The sequence below is a fragment of the Triticum urartu genome, chromosome 2A (genome assembly GCF_056163025.1).
Source record: "Triticum urartu cultivar PI428250 chromosome 2A, HENAU_Tu73, whole genome shotgun sequence".
NCBI classification, from domain to species: domain Eukaryota; kingdom Viridiplantae; phylum Streptophyta; class Magnoliopsida; order Poales; family Poaceae; genus Triticum; species Triticum urartu.
This window is the reverse complement of record NC_141874.1, coordinates 626936924-626938697: the sequence shown is the minus strand read 5'-3', so window position 1 is coordinate 626938697 and position 1774 is coordinate 626936924. Positions and strand designations below refer to the sequence as shown.

Here is a 1774-nt window from a genome sequence, read left to right as displayed (position 1 = left end):
TTTCTCTATTTCCTCAGATTAATTTCTTCAGTCTGTTTGTCTTCATTCGGTTTATCCTATGATTACGCTTTCTATACTTGGTGCTTGTTTTCATTTCATTATGAAGACCATGCTCATGCTCTGTTATGTTTACTTCTGAGTACTTATTCCGCTGCAAGTAGTTCTTCACTCAGGAATTTCCTCACCTGCAAATTCCTCAGTGAAGAATTCATAAAAATCGCCTATTCACCCCCCTCTAGTCGATATAACGCACTTTCAATTGGTATCAGAGCAAGGTACTCCCTTGTTCTGTGTGATTTTGGTTTAACCGCCTGGAGTTTTAGTTATCTCGACCACAGGAATGAAGACTGTGACATGCCCCATCTTTGACGGTCATGATTATCCCAAGTGGAAGGCCATGATGAAGAAGCGCCTCATGGCGATGAACAGCAAACTCTGGACCGTTGCTGAAATTGGTCTTACAGATCTATGCAAGATGGCGGAGGCTGATGATATTCGCAAGTACACGCTACTCAACCTCATGGCGAAGGCCATCATCTTCTCCAGCTTGTCACAAAATCAGTTCAGGAACATTATGCATCTTAGACATGCAAAACTCATCTGGGACCGACTCTCTGAGGTCTATGAAGGTCATCGATCTCACCATGAACCCTGGTTCGAAGAATTCATGGAATCGCGCAAGGCTATGACTTTCAATCCAGAATCATCATCCCTTGCACCATGTCTTATGGCAAAAGGTGCCAAGGTAACTGAATGCTACTTATCTGAGTCCAGTGATGATGAATCTGGTGATGAATTTGGACCCAGTTATATCAAACTTGCTTCACTTGCCACTAAACAACAAAGAGCTTTGGAAAAAGTTCAAAACATGCTGAATGAGAGTGGCGATATGTTGGTGAAGAAATGGATCATTCTAAAGCCCTGACTGAAAGTCTTCAAGGACTTCAGTCCAAGTTTGACGATATGTTGCTGGATGAGAGTGATGATATCTTGGTGAAGAAATGGGCGACTAGGAGGCGGCGCTGCCGCTCAGCGTGCTCCGCACGGTCTTGTGCCGTGCGAAGACGAGGCAGCGGGGCGACGTCCAGCGCCTGCTGGAGCGTGTGGACATCGTGGAAGTTCGTCTGCTGGCGCGGCCTTCCTAAGCGCCACGCCGCCGCGTCATACACGCGGGCAGCCTCGTGCGCCATCTCGAAGGTGCCAAGGCCGAGCCGGAGTTGGCCGGACCGTATCTCGGAGTAGAACCCGCCGTTGGGGCACTGGCGGATGCCGCGGTAGCCCGACTCTCCTCGGCGGCGCGGCGGCATGGTGGCGCGTCGGTGGCGGGGCGCTGGAGCGGTGGCGCACGTGGCCGCAGAAGCATCTGAGGAAGCGGTGGAGGCGTGCATGGCAGCGGAAGAGGAAGAGAAGTGTGTGGAATAGGCGCGTGGAGAGCGCCACAATTTATAGGCGCGCCGAAAGCGGTGCGCCAAAAATAGCGCGCGACCTGCCGCCTTTTCCCGCGCACGCCTTACTTTCCCGCCACCGCTGGAGCGCGCCGAAACGTCCCGCGCGCGCTAAAAACTCGGTTTACCGTGAACGCCTTTTGGCGTGGCTATTGGAGATGCTCTTACCTGCTCAACAAATCAGCGCTTCAGCGCTACTCAGGATAAATTTGTTCCTCCATGTTTGAAGTGCATTGAACATGAAACTGTTAATTCTTCACCTGAATGCTCAAATACTTCCATTGCTGCAAATTCTTCAACTACCTCTGCTATCACTAATTCCTCATCTG

General features: G+C 50.6%; 1 protein-coding gene across 1 annotated transcript; it reads right to left on the bottom strand.

Annotated features, from left to right (window-relative positions):
* Positions 1–944: 944 nt before the first annotated feature.
* LOC147986293 (uncharacterized) lies at positions 945–1388 on the bottom strand. Its single transcript, XM_087541950.1, has one exon. The coding sequence runs from the start codon at positions 1386–1388 to the stop codon at positions 945–947; it is 444 nt and encodes a 147-aa protein (XP_087398076.1).
* Positions 1389–1774: the final 386 nt, after the last annotated feature.